The following is a 24,636-nucleotide window of genomic DNA, read 5'->3' on the forward strand; positions in this document are numbered from 1 at the left end:
TTTCCCGCGCATTTCCTCGTTTGATTTATTTATTTATTTATTTATCTATTTATTTTTATTTATAAAGTTTTCTTTGTTTTTATTTTAAATTCAAATTCCTACAATTTTCTGAGCATTTCCAGGTTAAAACAGATTTTAAATCCCATAAAAAAAAATAATCCGAATAATCAGCCTTATTATCCTCCTGAGACTCAGCAAAAATAATAAATGCATTGTAATTATTCTTATTAAATAAAAAAAACTATATAAATTGCAGTTTCGTTTAACGTCAATTTTGTATCCAGTGCATAAGAACAATTATCCTATATATATATATATATATATATATATATATATATATATATATATATATATATATATATATTTACTATTAATGTATTCATAATTTATTTGTTATCAGTCTAAAATATGCTTCTAAAACATGTTTATATTTGGTGTAAATCTTTCCATAAAATATGCTGAATTTTGACATCAGACATTTTTAAAGACCAAAAAGAGGAAGTTGCCAAGGCCAAACTCCGTGGAAACATTTTCAACATTTGGTATCATTGAGCTCAGACTTTAAGATACCCTATGATTTACAACTGTGGCATGTGTGGTCTCAGTGAAATATATATATATATATATCACATAGTGTACATTTCTTATAGTGTGACTGCAACATAAACGAATAAGAAAAAGGGAAAGAGGTCTATTGCTAGTTTGAACAGGCTGTTGAAACTATTATTTTTAGAAGTAATTTTATGACTATTTTTTTTAAAAAAAATTTGCTAAATATAAAGCATTAAAATATTTTAACACTTTAAAGGTGCACTCAGTAACTTTTGACTATGTGTCATCTTGGACTTACAATGAAACCTTGTGGCTTGGATGCAGCATTGTTTAAAATAATTAGTTTTCAGTTTCAGATGCCATTGTACAAATGTAGTATTCACAATCAGCCATGATTAATTTAATCAATGACTGAAAGTGTCCAATAACAGGATGGTTACTGAGATTAAGCGAGTCGGCTGGTCATGTGATTCTAACATGGCAGCCCCCATGTGCGGACCCTCTACACAGAATAAAACAGCTTTTATTAGTATACAGATATGACTGGAGTCTTCATTTTAATGTGAGAGCTCAATATGTCCTACATATCTCATCATTACAATTCATGTCTTTAGGAGTTAAACTTCTTTAATGATTTAAAAAAAATTGAGTGCACCTTTAACTGAAAGCTAATTTATTTACACGGGTTGCTGTCAGTTGCTGTTTATGGCGTTGATGTTGCTCATCCGGACACACGGTGGCGCTGTAGATGTTTCGTACTTCCGCTCTGCTGTGGCTGTGGTTGTTCAGGACTGTCGAGCACTGGCGGCATTTCACCGGATTAAAACCCCTTTTGCAGTAGTATCTGGTTAGTTTTCGTAATCGAACTTATTTATGTTTAACTGTTTCTAAGTCATACCGAAACGTACATAGTGTGTGAATCCAATTTTGTCTGAATTTGTTCTTTTCTGGACATTTTGGTGCGGCTAGTGTTTTTTTTTTTTTTTTTTTTTTAACATCACGCGGCTAGTTAGAAACATATGCCGCGTGGTCTTAATCGGTCACTATAACAATTGAATTAATTTATTTGGGTATTGAAACGGTTATATCATTTACACAGTTTTACGTTAGTATTGGGTGGTTTGTTTTTAGGGACACAATCTAGGTAAATTATAATAGTGTCTCAGCGCGAAACCGATTCAGTAGATGCCCATTGTGTGTGTGTGTGTGTGTGTGTGTGTGTGTGCGCGCGCGCGCGTGTGTGTGCGTGTGTGTGTGCGCGTGTGTGTGTCCAATTCATAAATGGACCTTTGTGTCATTCATATTCTTTATTCATAAATTAAGTGCCATATTATGTAAGGGTTGAAGTTGGGGTTACTTATATTAAGCACTTAATGAACAATGCATGTTAAAATGAAGTCTCATAAGTATGTTTATGTAAATGTGTGTTTTTTGGTTTTTCGTTATATTACCCATTTGCACATACTATTAATAATAAAATGCATTGGGTAATTTTGGGGGTTCTATGGACTACTTTGGCAGGCAGTGTTTTATATACGGAATATACCTCAAACTCACATATTTACCTTTTATTCTTGTGTTTCACAGCAAACCAGTTTTGATTCCCAGCCTTATTTAAACACCATGGCCGACAGCGATGATGAGTATGACCGCCGGCGCAGAGACAAATTCCGCCGGGAGAGAAGCGACTATGACAGGTCCCGGGAGAGAGAGGACCGCCGCAGAGATGACTGGAATGACAGGTGAGAGAGAGGGATTTAATCTACCTTAGGGAACACATCATAAATAGACATAAAATGGACACATTTGTGAAATTCTTAATGGTAGTTGGTAAAGAGACTTTTGCATTCATATGGTTTTACAGTTGAAGTTTACATACACTTTTACATACACTTTTTTATTTTTATTTTTTACCACTCCACAGATTTAGTATCGACTCTACTCACTTTACTTTCCTGAGTTTGCTTTTCCACTGCTGTTTAGTGCCGCCTCAACGTGGGTAGGATTATAGGATGATCATCATAGTTGCACCGCCACTACTGCCGTGACATCATCTTAAACGCGACAAAACCGCTAGCTGTTAGCTACTAGCTCATTGTGCTGCATAAAGCAGTTGTTGCATGGGGATATTACACAAATGTAACAGATAAATTGGCCTGGTTGTTTAAGAAGCAAGCCCTTCAGTAGCTGGTCAACTAAATAAAGTGAAGCTTTCAAGTAGAGTATAGAGATAACGTAACAAAACGTACCATCCTCCATTGTACACTCCAGCCGTGGCTGAGTCCATTGCTCACCAGTCTAGATAGCGTCCATTTGGTCAAATCACTTCAACTTTTCCTTGATTGTTCTGTAGTCACTTACGTTTTTATTTAAATTTTTCCCTACATTGTTGGTAGGTCGGGTGGTAGCTGTGTCTCACCTCGTTTATTGACCATGGAGTGGTTTTGTGCACAACCATTTCTTTTTACAATTCTAAAGTCATGTGAACAAATGATACTGCTATCGTTGTAGCCAACTTTAAAACTAGCGGGTTGATGTCCCTTGTCGAAAATCCAGTAACATTGGTAGTGACGATTCTCTCTGACCAATCAGTGATCTGCACGGGTTTGACGTCACATTTAGGATTGGCTCGGCTCACTTGGAACCTCAACCGAGGTGGTACTAAAAAAATATCAGGTACTATCCACAGTGGAAAACCCCCAAAAAGCGAGCAGAGCAGTACCGTGCAGTAGAAAAGGCCCACTATATCGACACAACCTGAAAGGCTGCTCAGCAAGGAAGTAGCCACTTCTCCAAAGCCACCATAAAAAGCCAGACTACAGTTTGCAGGTGCACATGGGGACAAAGATCTTAATTCTTGGAGAAATGTCCTCTGGTCTGATGAAACAAAAATGTAACCGTGTGGCCATAATGACCATCGTTATGTTTGAAGGAAAAAGGGTGAGGCTTACAAGCAGAAGAACACCATCCCAACCGTGAAGCATGAGGATGGCAGCATCATGTTGTGGGGTGCTTTGCTGCAGGAGGGACTGGTGCACTTCACTAAATAGATGACATCATGAGGAAGGACAATTATGTGGATAAATTAAAGCAACATCTCAAGACATCAGCCAGGAAGTTAAAGCTCGATCGCAAATGGGTCTTCCAAATGGACAATGACCTCAAACACACCTCCAAATTTGTGGTAAAATGGCTTTAGGCCAACAAATTCAAGGTATTGGAGTGGCCAACACAAAGCCCTGACCTCAATCCGATGTGGGCAGAACTGAAAAAGCCTGTGCGAGCGAGGAGACCCACACACCTGACTGTTACAGCAGTTCTGTCTGGAGGAATGGTAAAAAATTCCAGCAACTTATTGTGAGAAGCTTGTGGAAGGCTCCCCAAAACATTTGCCCCAAGTTAAACCATTTAAAAGCAATGATACCAAATACTAACAAAGTGTCTGTAAACTTCTGACCCACTGGGAATGTGATGAAAGAAATAAAAGCTGAAATAAATAATACTCTCTACTATTATTCTGACATTTCACATTCTTAAAATAAAGTAGTGATCCTAACTAGCCTAGGACAGGAAAAAACATGGTTTAAATGTATTCGGCTAAGGTGTATGTAAACTTCTGACTTCAACTGTGTATGATGTATCGTGTGTTGTTGTTTACAGGCGACCCTCGGCTAGAGAGTGGGACAGAGGGCGTGAACGGCGCAGCCGTGGAGAGTACCGGGACTACGAGAGAGGCAGAAGAGAGAGATTTTCCCCCCCTCGTCACGACATGAGCCCTCAGCAGAAGCGCATGAGGAGAGACTGGTAAGTAGTAATGGTTTACTGGTATGGTTTTTAGAATGGACCTAATGATGACAAGTAGGGCTGCAACTAAATATTATCTTGATAATCGATTAATCTAACGATTATTCAGTGATTATTGCAATGATTAATCATTAGCTATTAACCGATTATTCAGATTGTGCCCTGACTTAAAAGGTTGTATTAAACGTGCTTACTAACAATAGAGGACAAATCATCTTTTAAAAATACCTCTAAATGATATTCATTGAATTAAAGGGAAAAATACTTTTAAGTTTAATTCTGTAAAGAAATTCACTGCAAAAAATCCCATTGTTATCAAGTGTTGTTGTCTTGTTTTCCATTTTAAAATTGTCTAAAAATCCTTAAAACAAGAGTGACGGGACATTCGCGCAACTCATAGAGTAGCTGACCGCACAGAGAAATGCCAGTTTTGCAGTTTGTAGTTATTTACATGACCTGCTTTTGTATTATTTGAACTCTAATAAAGCGCTAACGTGTTAAATATAACTGTATTAAAGATTTAACATCTGGGTATTTCCTTTAAAGATGCTTGATATGCAAGTTTTGCTTCAGCGGATCAACAGCTCCATTCATTCCACAACGAGAGTGCTTCTGAATTTTTGTATTTTTGCATTATAATTCCTTCATACTTTGCGATCTACATCACCTGAAGCTGTTTGGAGTGCATCTGGACTGTGATCTGTGTAATTCTTCCTCTCGGTCGGGTCCAAACTGCAGTGCTGCTCTCGCGCGTCACCATTAGAGTTTAATGCGATCTCATGTTACGTTAAATGAGATCAAATAACTATTGAACAACTGCATTTTGTTGTTGACAATCGATGTACTTACTAGGTTGCTTAAATCAAGCAAGCACTTATTTAAGTACTTAAACTTTATTTGTCCCCAAAGGGCAATTTATTTGGTTTCTTATGACCTCTTTATCCCCATCTCTTCCTTCCTCTCATCTTCTTAGGGATGACCATGCAGGCGACCCTTACCATGGTGGCTATGATCTGGGTTATGGAGGAGGTGGACCCAGCTATGCTCCTCCTCAGCCATGGGGTCACCCTGATATGCACCTCATGCAGCCGCATCATGGAATCCCCATCCAGGCCAGGTGAGTGAGGGAAAAGGAAGTGGGCAGCATACTGCTCTTCCTGTTTGAGATGGAGCAGTTTTTCACTTGAGTCTAGATCAGGGAAAAATCTGGTAGTATAAGTCCAAAGTCAAAGGAAATTTCCATAAATACAATGTGTATTTTATAAAGCTTATAGATTAGTTTTTCATTTGCATTGATTATCATTCATATGTATTGCATTTCTAGATACTAGACAATCAGATTGTTGTTCTTAGTTATCATCTTAACCATTTCCTTTATTTCACTTGTGCAATAACTACTTATCTCCCTTTTCCTCTCTTGTGTTCCTCCAGGCTGGGCAACATCCATGATATGGATCTTGGTCCTCCACCTCCTGTGATGAAGACTTTTAAGGAGTTCTTGCTGTCTCTGGATGACTCTGTGGATGAAACGGAGTCTGTCAAACGCTACAATGAGTACAAGATTGATTTTAGGCGGCAACAGATGCAGGATTTCTTCCTGGCCCATAAAGATGAAGAGTGGTACGAAAACAGCTGCCATTTTTGCTCTATTGTTTTGTTATAATGTTTGTGCATGAATTCAAGAAGGTCAATACATCAAAAAGAAGCAACTAATTTCAGCCTCTTTAACGTAAAACCCTATCTGCAGTAAATGAGACTCATTTGACCTATAGAAATTTTAAGATTTATGTGAAAAAATGAAGAGAATTTCCTACTGACCATCAGCGTTAAGGCTAGGTAAAAATATTGATTTTCCGATGCATCGTGATCTTTATTTGAACGATCTTGATATCGATTCTTAAATCCCAAGAGATTCTTTTTACTCTGCGCAACCCTCCATATATATATATATATAGATACACTCACCTAAAGGATTATTAGGAACACATACTAATACTGTGTTTGACCCCCTTTCGCCTTCAGAACTGCCTTAATTCTACGTGGCATTGATTCAACAAGGTGCTGAAAGCATTCTTTAGAAATGTTGGCCCATATTGATAGGATAGCATCTTGCAGTTGATGGAGATTTGTGGGATGCACATCCAGGGCACGAAGCTCCCGTTCCACCACATCCCAAAGATGCTCTATTGGGTTGAGATCTGGTGACTGTGGGGGCCATTTTAGTACAGTGAACTCATTGTCATGTTCAAGAAACCAATTTGAAATGATTCGAGCTTTGTGACATGGTGCATTATCCTGCTGGAAGTAGCCATCAGAGGATGGGTACATGGTGGCCATAAAGGGATGGACATGGTCAGAAACAATGCTCAGGTAGGCCGTGGCATTTAAGCGATGCCCAATTGGCACTAAGGGGCCTAAAGTGTGCCAAGAAAACATCCCCACACCATTACACCACCACCACCAGCCTGCACAGTGGTAACAAGGCATGATGGATCCATGTTCTCATTCTGTTTACGCCAAATTCTGACTCTACCATCTGAATGTCTCAACAGAAATCGAGACTCATCAGACCAGGCAACATTTTTCCAGTCTTCAACTGTCCAATTTTGGTGAGCTCTTGCAAATCGTGGCCTCTTTTTCCTATTTGTAGTGGAGATGAGTGGTACACGGTGGGGTCTTCTGCTGTTGTAGCCCATCCGCCTCAAGGTTGTGCGTGTTGTGGCTTCACAAATGCTTTGCTGCATACCTCGGTTGTAACGAGTGGTTATTTCAGTCAAAGTTGCTCTTCTATCAGCTTGAATCAGTCGGCCCATTCTCCTCTGACCTCTAGCATCAACAAGGCATTTTCAGCCCACAGGACTGCCGCATACTGGATGTTTTTCCCTTTTCACACCATTCTTTGTAAACCCTAGAAATGGTTGTGCGTGAAAATCCCAGTAACTGAGCAGATTGTGAAATACTCAGACCGGCCCGTCTGGCACCAACAACCATGCCACGCTCAAAATGGCTTAAATCACCTTTCTTTCCCATTCTGACATTCAGTTTGGAGTTCAGGAGATTGTCTTGACCAGGACCACACCCCTAAATGCATTGAAGCAACTGCCATGTGATTGGTTGATTAGATAATTGCATTAATGAGAAATTGAACAGGTGTTCCTAATAATCCTTTAGGTGAGTGTGTATATATATACTGTGTATGTGTATAAACATTTTGACGTGACCGAGCAACTTGCTGAAAATCACATTCATTCAGCCCCCCCGAGAAATTCAGAAAGTTCATTCACTGAAGGATTCGTCAAACAGATTCAAAACGAGAACTCGTGAGCTGGTGAATCACTGTTTTGAAGGTACCGTCTCATAAGAGTGATTTAGTCATGAATCGGACTAAACCAGTCACCGTATTTGTTGTTGAGTACAGCCAGCGAATGCAACGCAATAGAAAGGCACACTGTTTTGGTGTTATTTCAATGTGCACCCTTTTTATGTCACCACATGCAATTCAGACTGCAATCTCATAACTTGGATAAAATATCATTTTTTTAGTGATTCTGGTAGTTCAGGTAAAATGATAGAAACATTTTTTTGCCCACCAGCCACAGTGGCTGTGAATGCCCAATTTCACCAGCCACCTTGATTTAGTTTTTTTTTACCAGCTCCTTTGGTTATTCATAAAGATATATAAAACACCACTCCTTAAGCTGTAGTGAATTGTGATGACATGCATGACAATTCATTAATGTTGCTGCTTGTCATTTGCTTTGTATGATGGTTTTGTATTCAGCCACAAATGTTTGGAATTAAGCAATGTTGCATTCACAATGCGAACTGCTCCGAAATCAAGCGAACTAAACTCGGACACCTCTTGAGATGGTCTGAAATCATTTGTAGCGTTGTCATGGATGACACTGTTCTTGCAGTTGCAAACTAGTTTCAGATGGCAGAAACAGTGAGCGCAATGCATGCGTGTGCTCCGGAAGAGCACCTCTGAACGAATCAGAAACGCTCATCAACGGCTTTATTCTGTCGTCTGTACTTCAAAATCGAATCGAGTGTGTTTCTTCAAACGCACGTCTTTGTGTCTGACAGCATTTCTTGTCACGTCACTCCCAAGACGATTATAAGTTGCCCGCCACAGAAATTATCCTCCAAAGCGCATAAAATATCCACATTTGGCAGGTGCTAATTTTACTCTGAACAAAAGGAAAAACACGGAATGTATTCATTTCATTAAACAGAGGTTACATCACAATTAGTTGAAGGGAATCAAGCAATAATGTTTACAAGATAAAGAGAGAACTGCTCACTCTGTGGCTGGAGCTTTAGCCTCAATAAACCATCTGAAACCGAACATAAACAGCAAGTAACTGAAACCTGCTTAAAATGAGTAATCGTTCAATGGGACGGAAACAATGCAACAGTTATTACATCTCATATTTATCCTTGGACCTGTCCATGTTGTCATTATATCTGTGAGAGAAACTTCACTGTGGGAATGTGTGGCAATGGTACTTGTCACTCTCAAACATGTGGGGCGTTCGCTGATACGCGTGCTGACTCTGCAAGCGCTGAATGTCCCGTGTAATTAAAAGAAATTCCACTGATCGTGCAAACTATAACATAGCTACATGTAACACCACAAATTTAAATGTTTATCTGTTCTGCTGTTGCTAATAAAATAATAGTATGAATGTATCTAACCTAAGTTACAGACTAAATCAACATGAATGGTTTATTTTTCCGCAAATCATCCCACGGGCCAGGGATGACTCATTTGCAGGCCCTCTGCACAGTGAGAGGAAATCACTTGCATTTGCAACCAAATTTTGTGCTATGTGACTAAAATGTGTATATATTTGGCAACTGACTGGAAAATGTTTAGATTTCACTCAGCAGTAATTGTGTAGTATAGTGGTGAAGTATTCAGCAGCGAGATCCTTTCGCTGCGCGTTGAGTAAAAGTTCTTCCGTGTAATGTGTGTCCGATTTGTCACTGAATAATGTCTCTTTTAAAACCCTTTCTGTTCATTACCGTCAGTTGTTGATCATAAACAACAAAAAATAAACATTTAATTCTATTCATGCATGGCACAGATGAGATAAAGCCATTCGTGTCTCTCGTTAACATGCGCTCATTTAAAGATGCTGTTTACAGATATGCCGATTTCCTTAAAGAGACAGTATGGTTTTTTTAACACGTTCAACAAATTAATGTATATAGTACAAATTATGCTAAAAAATACTAATATCTTATTTATTACAATACATGGATTTGTTCATTTTTAAAAAAATAAATAAAATAATGTAACTAATAAATTATAATTAGGAAAAGTAATATTTTCGTAATGTACCTTGTTAGAACATCCGCTGTATAAGCTTTAGCTGGAAGATCATTTCTTTCATATGCAATCAAAAGGGACATCATAACTGAAATATAACCATATTGATCGAAATCGAATCGAGAGCTTGTGTATCAATACCTAGCCCTAATCAGCATGGTCACTCGCTGTTATTATCAAATAACGTTTTCCCCTGAATTATAGTTTTCAATCTAGGATGCACAAATGTCCCTGGCCTTTAGGTGTAGTTCACCCAAAAATGACAATTATCACCATTTGCTCAATTGCTGTCTTCGGTTTAGCACAAAAGGAGATTTTTAAGCTGATTGACCGCCTCAGTCACCATTCACTTTCATTGTACGGACAAATTATGCAATGACAGTGAATGGTTACTGAGGCTATCTAACATCTCGGCCGAAATTCTTATGGGTTTTGAACAACTTTGGGGTGACTAAATGATGATAGATTTTCAAAGGTTTTCAGGTGAACTTAACATTTAGCAGCTCCAAGACACACTTCTGTCTGGTTTGTCCCCCTGAGCATGACCTATGTTGAATTCTTGTAATTGAATATCCCTTTACGGATATAGGTATAAATAGATTAATACTTTTAAATGTGTTTTTAACATTTAGTCCTAGTGTACCAACCATTGCCGATTGATTTGCTCATGAAAGCATTGTTTGTAATCACAATTTTATCTCCACAGGAACTGAATAGGTCTATCATTGACTTGTTGCGGCTGTTTTTAATATTAATTTAATTTTAGGACTTTGCATGTTGTTTTTTTATTTTTATTTTGCAAATTAACAAAAATCCTTCTTTCCCTCCATCACTACAAGGCATTGGAAGATGAGAAAATCACTTGGACCCATCACAGGAGTCGCTGTTAGTTAGTGAGGGCTTGCTCTGCGCACAATGCAGATGCCATTAGAATTCAAGTACCAGGGCACTTAGCTAGACAGCCGAACACTTAATTCAAACCTGCCTCCGCGCGCTCAAGGAAATAATTTTTTTTTCTTTAGCACATGACGCTTTTCTTCCCCATTTTTCTTTTTGATATTTGGATCAAAATCCCCAAAACGCAGAAATCATGTGTGTGCATGCACACACCTGTGAGAAGACCTCTCTCAGTGTAAATGTGTTGTAATGCGGGGAGTACATCAGGTAAATGTAGTGCACACAACGAAAAATGTGTTTCACCCAACTGTTTAAACTCCTGTTTCTTGATAATGCATCAGTTGTTGTTTATTTGTTTGCTTTGTTTTTTTTGTTTCCAACTTCATTGGTGGTGAGTGCAATAATTTATTGTTTTTCTCAAACATACTTAAATGAATAAGTTGCGTCAGCAGCCATCTAATAAATGTCATAAACTCTGATCCAAAACCTAAACTTAGAACTTCACAAGTAGGCATAGGAAGCAACTTCGTGTATCAAACCAATAGTGCTCCTCACTTAATTTCAATAGAGATTGGTGTTAGCATGTTGCTAAGCTAATGGCACTAATTTGGCTAAAAGTAAGTATATTAAAAGGTATCGCAATTATGCTGTGATCTTTTGGAACAGCCTTTGCAGCAGGAGTGCGTCTATGATGCATTAATGCTGCCTATGTAGAGAGCCACAGTGCCTTTTATTTGGAAGGAAGTTTGCCAGCTGTGATGATAAGGCTGTTGGATCTATTTAGTCAGTTTAGGAATTACTGGATGGCGATAGATTATCAAGATATAAATGTTAGTGTAATTTAGCAGACACATTAGGACTAGTTGGTAATAAGAAATACAGGATTTGGTGATTTATTTGTGGTATTTAATGCTTGCATGACTTGGAAATTGTTGCTAAACATGTTGTTCTCCAACCCCCCCCGATCTTTCTCTTTATCAGGTTTCGTTCTAAGTATCACCCTGATGAGGCAGGAAAACGCAAAGCAGAGGCCCATTGCGCGCTACAAAACAGGCTCAACGTATACACATTTCTCATGGACAATAGCTGGTTTGAATCTGTCACTCTGGACATCGAGCACGCTCCACAAATCACCAAGATTTTAGATGCAGGTATGGAGAAGTGTATTTAATTTGAACCTAATCTAGACTTGCACTACTTACTATACATTATCATTCAGACTAATCAAAGCATGTTTTATTTCTGTCCTTTCTAGCCGTGATAAAGATGGAAGGAGGGGGCGAGAATGACCTGCGCATCCTAGAACAGCCAATTGAGGAAGAGGAGGAGAAAGAGAGACTGTCGTCTGGTGGTGCTGGATCTGAACCTACCAAACGAGATGAGCCCAAGCCCATCGATGCTGAGCGCAAACCATCGACTGAGAAAGAGAAGATGGTGTGTGTTAGAAAAAAGAGCAAATAGTCATGCAGTGTCAGCAGGATCTTTATCAACTGAGTGCAAAGCAAAAAAATCGTCTGCCTTTTTGTTTTTAGGATGAGGGGGATGAGGGTGTGGAGAAGGAAGCAGGTACTTCTGCAGGCGTGAGTGAAGGAGAGGAGAAGGCAGAGAAGGAACCACCTGTCGAACCAATCCCTGAACCTAAGAAGGCAAGTGAGGTGTTGGAACGATATGTTCAAAACACATTTGCAATGATCGCTGACAATGAAAAATGAAACGATGGTTTCAAAAAATTATATATATATTTTTTGTGAATTCAATGTCAATGTATTGGATGATTTGTGACAACGAGAGATGTTATTAAAATAGCTTCACACCGATTTTAACTTGGATGATTCATTAATATTTAATATACATTAATATAAAAAGTCTAACATATGTAGAAAAACATTGCTGTTAATGCATAGTTATAAATTAAACTGGATAAATATGATTGTGTTCTAGTAGTGATGAACAGTGTGGAAAATATACCTTGATTATTTTAACTAGATTAGTGCTAGAAACATGCTAGCAATGCTTAGCTACATGTTAAAACATGCTTTCAACTTGCCTAAACATGTTAGCAACATGCAAGCTTTGCCTAGCTATATGCTTTCAACATGTTAGCAACTTGTTATAACATGTTACAAACATGCTAGCAACACAGCTTCATGTCAAACATTATAGCAACATGCTAGCAGTATTTAGTTACATTTTAAAACATTTCCTAGCTACGTGCTAAAACATGCTAGCAATGTTTCGCTCAAGCAAAAACATGCTTTCATCATGCTAGCAATGCTTGGCTTCATGTTAAAACTTGTTAGAATTGTTTTTCTACATGCTATTAACATTCTAGTATTTCCTAGCTATGTGTTAAACATGTTAACAACACATAGCAACATGTTAAAACATTTTTGCAACTTGATAACAGCACCTAGCTTCATGCTAACACATGCTACCAACGCCTAGCTACATGCAAGAAGCACCTAGCTATGTGCTAAAACATTCTATCTGTCTTTCTGTCTGTAAAACTCCGAGCTTTTAAGCTTTTTTAAACTTTCTGACAAGGCTTTTTCAAGCCAACATGAAGTTTGTCTTCAAACTTTCCATCTAGTTTTAACTAGACTGTATCTCCAGTATCTTTAATTTTATTTATTTTTTGCTACTTGCATTTTCTATCTACTTGATTTCTTGACTATTTAATATATATATATATATATATATATATATAAAAAAGATGTTTTTTTTTTTTTTTTGCTATATCACCCAACCCTAGGTGACAGTGTCCTGTGCAATCTTGCTAATTTTGTCATGGACAGCATAACTTGATGGATGTGTACTTGCATTCAGTGTGATCAAGCTTGCTTCTCTCTCTCTCTAGCTGAGTAAGAAGAGGAAGAGAAAGCACAGTGGAGACAGTGAAGATGAAGCCAGCGCATCTGAGAGCGAATCTGATTCTGATTCCGACTCTAACTCTCACTGCTCTGAGAAACCCTCTGAGAGGGAGAGGGAAAGAGAGCGAGAGCAAGAGAGGGAACCAGATGAGGGAGAGGACAAGGAAGATGAGGAAGAAGAGGAGGGGGAAGGTGATTGTTTGGAAGTGTCATTGCATTTAAAATGTGTTTGGAATTGTTAATAATGTTTGATAAGATACTCAACGTTGTTTCTCTTTTAAGCAATTGATGTGAAGGAGAGTTCGGAGGAGCAACAGAAAGAAAAAGAGAAAGAAAAGGAGAAGAAAGTGAAAGATGATCAGCCGCTGAGACCTCGACCTCTTCACAGAACGTGCTCTCTCTTCATGAGAAGCATCGCTCCAACTATATCTAAAGCTGAGATTGTTGCTGTAAGTGCACACACACAAACTACACCAGTTCAGCTGTAATAATATGAGGTTATTGCTTTTAGTGTCCATTAAGCATTGAACAGTGAGGATTAATGTCAGCTACTTTCTTTGCAGCTTTGTCGCCGTTATCCAGGATTCATGCGTGTTTGTTTGTCAGAACCTCAACCAGAACGCAGGTGAGACATGGCCATCGGCTACAATGACAACATACACAGACATTCATTAGTAGAAATTAAATGAAAAGATTTTAGGGCTTGTTAAAAATATAGATTTTCTTCATTTGAATCTCAATATCAACTCTTAAATCCCAAGTTTGATCGTTTACTCTGCGACAACCCCCTTCATTGAGAGTTAATCACTTGCATATGTGTGCAAATTTGCACTATATGACTAAAAATGTCTGTGGTTGGCCATTGTCTGGTAAATAGTCCAATTTTACTCAGCAGTGATTGAGTTGTATAGTGGCGAAGACGTTCAGCAGCAAGATCCTTTCACTGTGGTTTGACTTGTTCTGTGTAATGCGTGTCCACAGACGAGATCCACGCTATCCATTTGTCATTGTATAATGTCTCTTTTAATACATTTTTCTGTTCTTTACAGTCAGTTATGGATTAAAAACAACAGCAAAAACATTTACTTCTAATTAAACATGGCACAGCTGCAGTAAAGAACACAAACAACAAATTATGCATATCAAAAATAAACTTGTCATGAAATATATGTAATATAATAAATGCAATTTCAAGGCATCATATTTATTGATGTAAAACATGGATGTGTACTGTTTTAAAAGCTAAAATTGGACAAATAATGAAACCAATGGCAATACCTAATAGATTTAAATTTCAGAAGGGCCATGTCTTAATTGCTTTCGAACTTTCAAAACTTCATGTTAATTGCCTTGTAACACAGCTTCATGCTAAACATGCTAGCAGTATTTAGTTACATTTTAAAACATTTCCTAGCTTCATGCTAAAACTTGCAAGCATTGTTTTTCCACATGTTAAAACATGTTAGCATTTCCTAGCTACATGTTTAAACATGTTAGGAACACCCAGCAAAATGTTTAATCGTGTTAGCATCATGCTAACAATTCTAAGCAACGTGTTAGCAGCTTTTTAAAACATGTTAGCAACATGATAACAGCTCCTAGCTTATGCACATAAACGATAAACCTGTAATTAAATAAATGCAATTTCAAGACATCATATTTATTGATGGGAAAACTGTTTTAAAAGCTACAATTTGATGAATAATGAAAAATGAATGAAAATACCTAACAGATTTAAATTTCAGTAGGGCCGTGGCATAAATTCTTTCGACCTTTCAAAACTACTAAAACATCTCTGGTCTTAACTCTCTCACACTTAAAAGTCTTCTTACCATTACTTCCTGCCCTCCCTTCATTATAGATGAAGTTACTCTTTAAAAACAAACGCTCCGCCACTTCCGGGTTCTTTTGGTTGCCCAGAAAAGAACTGCTGTCTATGGGTGCTTTGCTCAAATTTCGCTGAAACTGGCCAAAAAGTGCTGTTTCTTGGGTTGAAACACTCCTTTTCCCACATATTATTGGAAATTAGGGCTTCTTTAAATTTCCACCAGATCGTTGCACCAGGAAAACTCAGGATTTTACATAAATTATATTTCACGGGTCACCATTATTGTTATTGCATCTGCTGTATTAGACACCATTGGCCCGCAGTAGCCGTTGGTGGAGTAATCGTAATCGTGCAAACGCCGATCGCAAACGGCTGTTTTTAATTTCCAAAGTGCTGTCGCTGTGACCGATATGAAGTCAATTGGTCAAATATGATCTATCGATGATCTTATAGAATCAAGACCACCATATACTATATAATGGGAGGAACAGGACTTAACTGTTCAGGTCTTCACCGCTGCACATGGACTGCTGTTTGTGAAGGGATAAGTGAATAAAAGTTGTATTCTGCTATAATTGTCTTTGCATTTATTTTGAAGGGAGTAAATCATATTGTTTAAGTTTTGATATAGAATGTTATCACATTGAAGTAAAATTATTTAAGCAGTTAAGACACATTGTATGTCTGATGGTAGTTTTAAAAGTACCTAATTTCTTAGGCTTTAGAAGTGTGATATGTGTATTCATCCATCTGTTACATGTCCGAGTCAATCATACAGGCTCATTAAACCAACTTTAAATTGTTGCAGATGTTTCATAAAAGAACCCACACAAATTCCTCTGTAAACCATATATATTCCTTTTATAATAACTTTTATTAACATAAACAGACATTATTACACGCTACAATGCTTAAAAGATGATTAAAACTGCAGCGCTGCCTGTTTCCACCATTGAAATCTGCTTAGTGGCCATCGAAAGAACCCAGAAGTGTGGTTTCCTGTGGTATGACATCCAAGTATTTTGATCCATGATGTGGATAGAAACAGCCAAAATAAAAGAAATTCTCAATTTTGTGCCTCAGGTTTTTCAGGCGTTGCTGGGTGACCTTTGACAGAGGGGTGAATATCAAAGAGATCTGCTGGAACCTGCAGAACATCCGAGTGAGTCCCAAGAACCATCAGTCTAAAACTGAACTATGAAAAGGACTCTATTTAAACCTCATTCTCTTGTCCTGTGTCTCTTTCGTCAGCTGCGGGACTGTGAGTTGGCTCCCGGAGTCAATCGAGACTTGGCACGGCGTGTTCGAAATGTAAACGGAATCACTCAGCACAAGCAGGTGCTTCGTAATGACATCAAGATGGCCGCTAAACTGATCCACGCACTGGACGATAGGGAGAAACTCTGGAGCCACGAACCACGGGAAGAGCCGCCCACTATGGAGGTATTCTCACCTGCAAATTCACAAACTGATGCAATCTTAAATCAACTTGAGTGAACTAAGTTTCTCTCTTCACTTTCAGCATCTTCCTGCTCAGAACCCCATTCTGAAGAACATCACTGATTACCTCATAGAGGAAGTGAGTGCAGAGGAAGAGGAGCTTCTGGGAAGTGCAGGCGCAGCAGATTGTGAGGATGGAAACAAAGATGGAAACCCTACTGAGATCACAGTGGAGAGAGATGAAAAACTGGTCAAGGTGAGAATATGGCTAATTGCAGAATCCCATACTATCATGCTTCTCTTACTACCTCTAGCAATTAACTTATTAGGTAAAACGAAAGATACCACTAGCTAGTAAGGTGCAAAATGCATGCTTTATAGGTTCTCATTACACTGTGTGACTGCATCTTGTAAGTATAAAAAACATACTCTGCCTGGCTAAAAAAAGGTAGCTGTTTTGATTTTAAATAAGCAGATACAAAAGATTCTGTGATTGGATCAGGATTGTTACAACGGCTGTGTGGCCACAAGAAAGCCACTTGTTAGTGAGGCTAATCGGGGGAAAAATGACTTCAGTGCTAGGGAGCATAAAAATTGGACTGTGGAGCGATGGAAAAAGATCATGTGGTCTGAGTCCATATTTACCCTATTCCAAAGCGATGGGTGCATCAGGGTAAGAAGGCAAACACTTGAAGCGATGCACGATCATGCATAGGGCCCACTGTACAAGCCTCTGGAGGCAGTGTTATGATCTGGGGTTGTTTCAGTTGGTCAGGTCGAGGCTCAGAAGTCAGCTGACTATCTGAATGTACTGAATGACCAGGTTATCCCATCAATGGATTTTTTTCTTCCATGACAGCACAGACATTTTCCAGGACGACAATGCCAAGATTCATCAGGCTCAAATTGTGAAAGCGTGTTTCAGGGAGCATGAGGAATCATTTTCACACATGAATTTGCCTCCACAGAGTCCTGACCTTAACCTCATTGAAAGTCTTTGGGATGTGCTGGAGAAGACTTTACAGAGAGGTTCGAATCTCCCGTCATCAATACAAGCTCTCGGACAAAAATGAATGCAACTCTGGGCAGAAATAAATGTTGTGACGTTGCATAAGGTTGTCGAAACAATGCCATGATGAATGTGTGCGACATAATCAAAACTAAAGGCAGTCCAATGAAATGGAGTATGCAACTTTTTTGGCCAGACAGTGTAGAAGGCAGAGACGTTTGTTGCTTAGTATAAATAGCAACACAAAGCATCTTTGCACAAAGTGCAAATAGTGTTTGATGCTATTTGCACATCTAATAAAAATACTACCATATAGCTTAGGGGCATGAACATGTTTATTGCATTTATTTAGAGTCCCACAGACACCCTAAACCCTACCACCCTAACCTTCCTGCTTCGTTGAAATGCTGTACGCATTCTATATGTATTTTATACTTCTAAGCCGCACGTTCAGTTGGAGTACTGCAAACCTATAATCGATGTCATTTGCTTCGTTCTAGCTACTGATATTTTATTTTTAGCTAATTCATTATGACAAAAGCTAATGTAAAGGGGCTATAAAGCAAAAATAAGAAATCAGACAATAAAAGCTTGATGAATACTTTAATGCCAAACCAGTCCATAACTAGCCACTTACAAGTGTAATTATTTGACATGAGTTACTGTTTAATTTATAATCCCTAAAATAAAGCATTACTATAATTTAAATGAAACCGTTCAAGAACATGGTCTGGTACATTTCACCTCAATGTATGGAACTTGCATTTATATAAATGTAAATTATAAACGACAATATAATAATTCAAATTGTAACACTTTACAATAAAGTTCCATTTTGTTAACATTAGTTATGATGATGAACAATATTTTACAGCATTTATTTATCTTAATTCATGATCATTTTAACATAGTAATATAGGTAGATGTATATGTTAACAAGTTAATGCACTATGAACTAACGATTAACAATTGTGTTTTATAAACTAACATTATCAATGATTAATAAACTCTGCAAACCTAATGCATTAACAGTGTTAACTAATGGAACCCTATTGTGAAGTGTACCATAATAATTAACAATTAAGACATCAATAATTTTAAAATAAAACAACAATTTGAATGATAAATTGTTTCGTTTAGAGTGCCTTTTTAACCTTAATAATCATTTAATATCACTTTTTATATAATTTGGACTTAAGTTTAACACATCCATAGAAATTGGATATATTTTTGTTTTTATGAGTTGTCTTGCAGGATACGTTCCCCTATTAATGTACAAAAGTCACATGCATTTGAGTTGGATAACCTTGTATCATAATCCAGATTGCATATAACTATTACTATATAAAGATTACTACTACAACTAAACTGAGTTTAGCTTTAAGGTTCCATGAATGACAGGTGTAATATTGTGGATTAACCCTTTTTCTTCCCTTAATCTGGCAACATATCTCTGGGGATACGCGCACTTCAAAATGTGACTTAATTTTCTTCTGCATTGTAAAACCATGTTCACAATTAATATTAGCAATTTTATAGTTTTAGTTTTTTTACTGAAGAAAAGTAAAATTAATATACAATTATCACAAAGTCAGCATGTCCTGCACCATGGGTGAACATGTTGGTTTAAGGTCAGTATGACTTAACGATCACAGAAAATTTTAAACGAGTCATGTGACCCACACACTTAAAACAGACCCAACTATGATAAATGATAAGATTGTGTGAGAGACCCTTTCCAATACCCCCTATAAGAAATGAAAGGGTATGTTTCTTGTGGTGCACATTGCCTGTTTTAGGTTTAACAACCATTGCTTAATGACGTTTCAATGAAAATTAAGCACATTTTCCCCCTAAATTCTCAATACCGTAATGCATGGAAAATCTCATTCTCATTACTGTATTGCAAGGGGAAAAAATTCTTAATACTATTTGTTGTCTTTAATACATGCTGATTTAAATATCAAGCATTGTATTACAGGAACATTGTTATACTGAAAAACATATTACAGCAATGAGAATCTGAGAATAATGGGACTAAAACTAGACACATTATGGGAATGAGAATTATTTAAAATGTTCTTTTGATTTTGGGTGATATGTGATATATTTTGTGTATTGTCACTTAAACTGGATGAGATTAATTCTGTTTAAATGTGACTTTCAGATATTGATCAGATGGTTACACTTATAAATGTGGTTTCAACTTAGAAATGTGAATAGCATTGTGACGCATGACAGCCCACCACCGAAGAGTAATGTGTGTTGTGTTGATCCTCTTCCAGGTGTTGGATCGTCTTCTGTTCTATCTTCGTATCGTTCACTCTATTGATTACTACAACACCTGTGAGTACCCGAGTGAAGACGAGATGCCAAACCGTTGTGGGATCATCCATGTGCGCGGACCCATTCCCCCCAACCGTATTACTCACAGAGAGGGTAAACGCTACTTTCAACACTGAAAAGTCTACTTTCAATGCATTGCTCAGTTTGCTCTGGGAGATGCGGGCCTCAAACTGAAATGTCTTGATGGTGTCACAGTTTTAACTTGTCGGTTGACTGCATATTTTAGAATAGAAATATAAACATTTTCTCTACGTAATCCCCTGGATTTGTTTGACTTTATGCATTTTTCTGACCCTGGATTTTCCTCTTCTAGTGGTGGACTGGCAAAAGACATTTGAAGACAAGCTAGGACCACTGTTCAGTGTGAAGGAATCACTGTCTGAAGATGAAGCGGGGAAGATGGGCCGCAAAGACCCAGAGCAGGAAGTGGAAAAGTTTGTGTTGGCTAACACACAGGAGCTTGGCAAGGACAAATGGCTCTGTCCACTCAGTGGCAAGAAGTTTAAGGTTAGTGTTGTTGCAAATCATCATCTTTTGAAAGCTACTCGAACTAGTTTGCTGAAAAATAACCTTGCGGGCTGAAGATTATCTTTAAAATTACATCTTTTGACAGTCTCAACGTGCACTCATTATCATTTGTATTGTTCATTTTTATCTTTTCTTTGTAGGGCCCAGAGTTTGTTAGGAAGCACATCCTTAACAAACACGGTGATAAGATTGAGGAAGTGAAGAAAGAAGTGGTGTTCTTCAACAACTTTCTGATGGATGCAAAAAGACCCTCCATCCCAGAGATGAAGCCTCCACCACCTCCAGGTCCTGGCCAGGGTAAAACACCTGTCAATCATCGTGTTGTCCGAAGTGCAGCACTGTTGACAGAAACATGCTCCAAACAGTCACCATGACTTTTGTAGTTCCTTTCATTTGTATTTTCAACCCTGACTCTCTCTCTCTTTGTCTCTTTAGGATTGCTTTCACCTGCAGGTCTTCCTTTCCCTCCTCAGGGTCCCCAGGGTCTGATGGGTTTTGGCCAGCCCAGACCTCCAGTTATGGGCTACGGAGGTGTGTATTTAATGAGAGACAAAGTGTGAAATGATTGTTAGTAGGGGTGGAAGTCTTTCAGCACCTCATGATTTCATTTTGATTCAGGGAGTCTTGATACAATTGCAAAACCATTCTAAAAGAATAGAAATCGCTTGAGAAAGCATTGCAATGCATCATTTATTATGAATCACTTAGTTAGGGTCTGATAAGCAATGGTATAACATATTCAGATGTTTCTTCATCCATTTAACAGGTGGACCTCCTTACCCCCCAAACCAGTATGGTGGAGGCGGCAGAGGTAACTATGACAACTTCCGTGGACAAGGCAGTTACCCTGGGAAACCTAGAAACAACCGGTAAGTCAATCGTGTTTAATGTTGTATTTGATGGCTTTTGTGAGCCACCACAGCTTTAAGGCCTTTGCACACCAAAGACGACATGATTATGAGAGACGAACCACCGACGAGTGATCCCTTCCATAGAAAGTGACGCAAATGTTCAATGTTAGCACATTCGCGCCTTTACCATAGATGCCGCTAATTGACAAGCAATTTTACCCCGGTACAGTAGGTGGCTCAACGCACCTTTGAGCTGGTCCGCCCTCTGCCCATCACCGTGTGACAAGAAAAAACACTTGACAACTTTGCAAAACAAACAAGAAAAGCAATCGATTCTCTACCAAGTAGACTGAAAATAAAAAAACACGATTTTTCTACAAGCTGCAGCAGCATTAACGAGTGTTTTGTTGATTTGCTCAACGAGAAAGAAAACATTCAAGACACTTCACAAACTATTTCAGTTCACCTGCTGGACAAGTTGAATGACACTATTGTCATGTATACACAGTCTGAGGGGTGATTAGAAAGTATTAAGTGTAAACAATACTATTAATGTTTAAAACGTTATCATTTGGAACAAGAATTATTATATGCAATTTGTCACGCATGCGGTGTATATACTTGTTAAGTGCATTTGTTTTAAATCACTGCGTAATTTAGGCTTGTTACAGTTATTAAATAACCGTCTGATCGCGGTTATTTGCTCGGAGTGATTCACAAGCAGCTTCAGTGCCGCCAGTTGCTCTGGTTCTGGGAACTGCAATGACTTAAACGTGATCTACAACTTATATTTTATTGGGCAGGGCATTTCTTCACTGGGAAAAAAATTACACTTATTGTATTAAAAAAAGCCGTGCTTTGACGGCGTGTGTGTTTACTCAAGTGTGAATGACTTGTTCGGAATGTATTATTTTGATCACATTTGTTACGCAAAGGCCTTTACAGTTTACAATCAGGTGAGAAAAGTATTATTGTATTATAAGCTGTTTTATGATGGTAACGGCCATAATTCCTTCTGTCTGTCTTTTTCAGGATGATGCGTGGGGATCCTCGCAATATCATTGAATATCGTGATTTAGACGCACCGGATGATGTGGACTTCTTTTAGAACTCCATTTTTATTCTCTCTATTTTTAAATGTGTTTTTGTTTTTTACGATTATTTCAGTACTTATTTAGTCTTGTTTGTGCATTAATTCCAGAAACTGCTCAGCACTGTCCCTTACTGTTCACTCACATGTCACAGAGTAGCGCTGCACCTGAAGTGAACGCATGTCTCGTGTTGATCATCAATGTCGGTCATAGTGTGAGCTTGTGCTATTTCCTTGTTTTTCTGCCAATAAAACTAATTTGAATACCATTTGTGTAATGTGTTGGGTAACAAATAAAAAAAATATTCTATACTTTATTTCCCCCTAATATTAATGTTCCAGACGATTTTAAGGAAAAAGCATGTTTACTGTAATGGACTTATACTGAAAGTAAACAACGCCAGCATTCCATTCAGTTTCAAAGTAACAATGTAGAGATGAAATGTTTGTTAATACACTTAACTAAGTATTCAGTTAAATCTGTGAAGTTCAAAATTCCAAATTGTCCTTTTTTGATGCAATAGTTAATCTCAAAAGTGCAAATTAAGTTTTTTAATCTCACTCCCCCAGCTAAGTAACTTGGTAATATTAAATGTACAGTGTAGTTTCATCTGAAGTTAATTACAACTTTATCTGCGTCAACAGTATCTATTGCATGCTATCGATAAATACAGAAAATAATGAAATTAGCACTTTAAAAGTAGTCTGTATGATTTGTTTGCTCATACGATATTTTGTGAGAAACCGACCAAAGTTAAAGTTAGCCTAAGTAGCTCTCAAATCTCATCCACTCTTTAAAATGCGTCACACCATGTTTAATGTCATTGATGTCCTTTTATTCTCACATTGGTTCTGTGTAGTAAATTAAAAAGTAATCGATACCAATATTTTTTTCTAGATTGGACTTTGAAAACTAGATGGAGCTTACAGTTCTTCTCCAAGATATCTAGTGCTGAGTGCCTTCTACAAAACTCATATCTCTTAAGATTTGATGCCACAAACCTGCCAAATTTAGGCAAATCCAGAGATTAGTACTTTATCAAAGCACTTGTTGTATCATGCTGGTGCTTGAAACCATAATTTTGTTTCCAGGCAGACTGATTAAAAAAACCTTTGCACCCCAACTACCATGTTGCATAGCGGCAGCCAATCAATTTAAAATGGGCAATTTCAGTCAGTGAACAGTCTGTGGGCTTTTAGTCTAAGGTTTGCTTTCACAAGTTAACATTTCAAAATGGACCAAAACTGTCAAAAATCACATGTAAGCAAACTCTCCCCTTATTGGTCAGAATGATTGTGCGCTGCTCTGGGATTTAGCGCATCCATTTACCAGTTAAAATTATATTCCTGTAAAAATGTCAACCGTAGCATATTTTCAAGTGCTATGTTACTGTAACGTTGGCCAGCTGGTAGATAGCTGTGCAATGTGTATAAACCTCATTCTCCTGACTTCAAGAGGTGCACTAGCGACTGACGCTAGAGGCTGTAGCATTTAGCCTCCTTGTTAGTGCACCCATTCCGGAGACACCGGTTCACGTAACGTATGGAGTGGGTAGAACATGAGCGTCACAATGGTGCCGTGACCCGGATGGGAGTGAGGTTTAGGGGGGTGAGTGTAATGTTGGCCAGCTGATAGATAGCTGTGCAATGTGTATAAATCTCACTCTCCTGACCTCAAGAGATTCACTAGTGACTGATGCTAGAGGCTGTAGCCTTTAGCCTCCATGTTAGCGCACCCGACTCCCATGCCGGAGACTCCGGTTCGAGTCCCTTACAGAGCAGGCAGAACAGGAGCGTCACATCACGCTGATGCAGACTGTCACCGCTTTGTACAGAATGCGAGTTTCAGTCAGAGGAAATACACTTTTTATCTGATATAGGAATGATATTCGATGTAAAATTTGCATCGTGGTTAACGCAAATTAATGCAACTAATGAAAAGTGCCTATTTTCACTGTCAAAGAGCTGGCTCTTGCGTGCGTGTGCACACCCCCAAACAGCAGCGATAACCCACAGAATTGTATCTTTTTTTAGTATGTCAAAAAGTTGCTGATATCCTCTTGTGTTCTGCCAATATCCGAGAGAA

General features: G+C 38.1%; 1 protein-coding gene and 1 long non-coding RNA gene across 3 annotated transcripts in view; one reads left to right on the forward strand and one right to left on the reverse strand.

The window, feature by feature from the left end:
- Nucleotides 1–1,306: 1,306 nt before the first annotated feature.
- On the forward strand, nt 1,307–22,830 carry LOC127631769 (serrate RNA effector molecule homolog). Of its 2 annotated transcripts, none has more exons than XM_052110087.1 (20): nt 1,307–1,399; nt 2,140–2,294; nt 4,213–4,356; nt 5,330–5,473; nt 5,788–5,976; nt 11,570–11,739; nt 11,844–12,022; nt 12,121–12,234; nt 13,446–13,650; nt 13,741–13,907; nt 14,022–14,083; nt 16,370–16,448; nt 16,538–16,729; nt 16,809–16,982; nt 20,021–20,174; nt 20,395–20,588; nt 20,750–20,906; nt 21,045–21,140; nt 21,376–21,478; nt 22,493–22,830. In XM_052110087.1, exons 2-20 carry the CDS (start codon nt 2,176–2,178, stop codon nt 22,566–22,568), a joined length of 2,718 nt encoding a protein of 905 aa, XP_051966047.1. In that variant the 5' UTR covers nt 1,307–1,399; nt 2,140–2,175; the 3' UTR covers nt 22,569–22,830. The 2 variants fall into 2 exon arrangements, with proteins under 2 accessions (XP_051966047.1, XP_051966056.1); XM_052110096.1 differs by having other exon boundaries at nt 20,750–20,894.
- Nucleotides 5,486–24,636, reverse strand: part of LOC127632008 (uncharacterized) — a 36,143-nt gene continuing 16,992 nt past the window's right edge. Inside the window, exon 3 of the long non-coding RNA XR_007969037.1 lies at nt 5,486–5,873. This is a non-coding gene — a long non-coding RNA (uncharacterized LOC127632008). The remainder of the gene's footprint in view (nt 5,874–24,636) is intronic.

Source organism: Xyrauchen texanus, chromosome 3 (genome assembly GCF_025860055.1).
Source record: "Xyrauchen texanus isolate HMW12.3.18 chromosome 3, RBS_HiC_50CHRs, whole genome shotgun sequence".
NCBI classification, from domain to species: domain Eukaryota; kingdom Metazoa; phylum Chordata; class Actinopteri; order Cypriniformes; family Catostomidae; genus Xyrauchen; species Xyrauchen texanus.